We start from the raw sequence: 2,113 nt of genomic DNA, 5'->3' as shown, positions 1-2,113 counted from the left end.
ACGATAAGTCCTGTTCACGTAATGACTACACATTACTATACTGAAATAGAATCATCTACAAAACTGCATACTCCAATAAAATTCTTAAAGTTCTGATTAAAAAGTTTCAAATTTACTTTTTTGAAATTCAACGAATTGTTCACAAAGTTTGCAAGATTGATTTCTTATGTAAATACTTATTCCCAATTTCATAAAAAATAAAGAAGACTTAAATTGCTTTATAAATCGAAAATTTATATGAAAATGTCTCTTAATAAAGCTCTTTAAACCTATTTGTTTATGAATAAGGACATTAGTATTTACGATTACTAAGAAAGTGATTTTTTTCGTTTTATTGGAAAATATATGTTTGTTAAAAATTAACAGAGGTTATTTTATAGAGAGCTTGCAATTTTGTTTCTAATGCTTTTTGCTACAATTAAGTAGGGGGGCGTGACCAGTGATATGACTTCAGCGTTCTCATTATATTGGGTGAAAACTTCTGTTGTTTCTTCGATTATGGTTAAGGATGATTTAAAATATACACATATGTTGTGTAGCGCGCAACACACATTTACAATCTTCGCTGCTTTTTTTGGAGTGTAATGTAACTCCCTTGCTCCAAGAATACACCTCCATCGGTTTTTCAATACTCCGTTAGCTCGTTCTATAATATTGCGGCATTGCGAGTGACCTTCGTTGAACTTCATTTCCGACGAATCATCTCCTGGTGATCTGTAGGTCGTCAAAGGCCATGGCTCCAATGGACAGCCGGCATCTCCTATACGAAGAAATTTGGGTAAAATAATTTGCGGTCTAATTTCACATTCACTACACTTACCTAGAATACAAAAATTTGCTGAATTCCGCAAATACTCGTATTCGAAGTGTATTCTTAATGCACTGATGTTCCACATAAAGGAGTCGTGAGAAGCACCAGGATGCGAGGCGTCTACATATTGAATTCGAAGCTCATGATCACACATCTATAGATAAGTTTAAATTAGTTAAATACGTTTTGCAAATTATAATCAAAGTAACCTACAAGTATAATCTCTTCAGCTTTACACACTTTGATCCACTTTAGACATAAATGAGTTTCGAAAACTTCCAGAACTTCTTCGAGAACTTTGCTGAAGGTTGATTGAGTCAGAGAGACGTCTACATCTTTCACGATTCCTGTTTGGTATCCACCTTCAGCGAAAAAGGGCAAAGATGCGCTAAGTTTAATAATAACCGAAACACCAAATAGCTTTTTCCTTTGCTGCGTGTGCAACACCAAGACGTGGAGTAAATATTTGAAAGCAGCTTTATTTACTCTATAGTACTTCTCGATATCTACGCAAACGTCAAAGCTGTGAAGCTGTGCTTTTTTGTGCTCTGTTTAAATTTTGTGTGGTGCTTATGCTTAATAAAGTAAAAAATTAAAAAAAAAAGTGTGAATAAACGTCTGGTGCACAATTTGAAGATAAGTAAAATATCAAATCTATAAAAATGAAAAAAATATGCAAACACTAATAAAAAAAGGTTGTTGAACTCACAAGGATTGCGGAAACTCGAGCGGATTTGTCTTATCACGCAAATGTCTCCTTACAGCTCTTTGTGGCAGAATATTATCCTCCAATTCAGCTGCTTCTGCCTCTGCAACTATTCGGAAAGCTATAGTGTGCATGGTTCTGGACTTTTTTCCTGTTTTTTCGCAAATCTTTAAACTTTTACTGAAAATAAAAAGCTTTTACGATAATTTCCGCCCGCGAGAACTGTCAAAAATGTATGAAACAGCTGTTTCGAAGTTCGAATTTCCTACTCCCGAAGGATGATTTTTTCCCGAGAAAAAATAAAATCCTCAAAAAGAGAACTCCACGGGAATATTTAGAATCCAGCTGTATTAAATATGTCCCTCACCGTATACTAGAGATTTGTCTTACACCCCTATTCTGCAACTCTTTCGTATTCGGATTTTGCTACGAATCGTAGAAATAGTATGCTGCAATCCGAATCGTATTTTCGAACTTTCGAAATTCGTACCAATGACATGCCTAAAATCGAACGAGTAAGCTTTTTTGCGTAATTTTGTACGAAAACAATTCTGTGTCGGAGGCGAAATAAAAGAAGCAAATCGATGTGTGTTTGC

At 34.9% G+C, this 2,113-nt stretch overlaps 1 protein-coding gene across 1 annotated transcript; it reads right to left on the bottom strand.

Moving 5' to 3' along the window:
* Nucleotides 1–342: 342 nt before the first annotated feature.
* LOC118754396 (putative nuclease HARBI1) lies at nt 343–1,333 on the bottom strand. Its single transcript, XM_036489265.1, has 3 exons — nt 1,025–1,333; nt 821–965; nt 343–760 (listed from the first exon to the last, which is right to left on the bottom strand). Exons 2-3 carry the CDS (start codon nt 963–965, stop codon nt 375–377), a joined length of 531 nt encoding a protein of 176 aa, XP_036345158.1. The 5' UTR covers nt 1,025–1,333; the 3' UTR covers nt 343–374.
* Between the last annotated feature and the right edge of the window lie 780 nt (nt 1,334–2,113).

This window comes from Rhagoletis pomonella, unplaced genomic scaffold, assembly GCF_013731165.1.
Source record: "Rhagoletis pomonella isolate Grant_MI unplaced genomic scaffold, Rhpom_1.0 Rhpom_scaffold_03831, whole genome shotgun sequence".
NCBI lineage: Eukaryota > Metazoa > Arthropoda > Insecta > Diptera > Tephritidae > Rhagoletis > Rhagoletis pomonella.
Note: the sequence above shows the minus strand (reverse complement) of the source record. Positions and strands in the feature narration are given on the sequence as shown.

What these genes read in the sequence shown, in the direction of transcription:
- LOC118754396 (XM_036489265.1), bottom strand. Translation starts at nt 965, where the DNA reads ATGTGTGATCATGAGCTTCGAATTCAATATGTAGACGCCTCGCATCCT. An exon ending in AGCAAATTTTTGTATTCTAG is followed by an intron (nt 761 to 820) that starts GTAAGTGTAGTG and finishes TTCTTCGTATAG; the next exon opens with GAGATGCCGGCTGTCCATTG.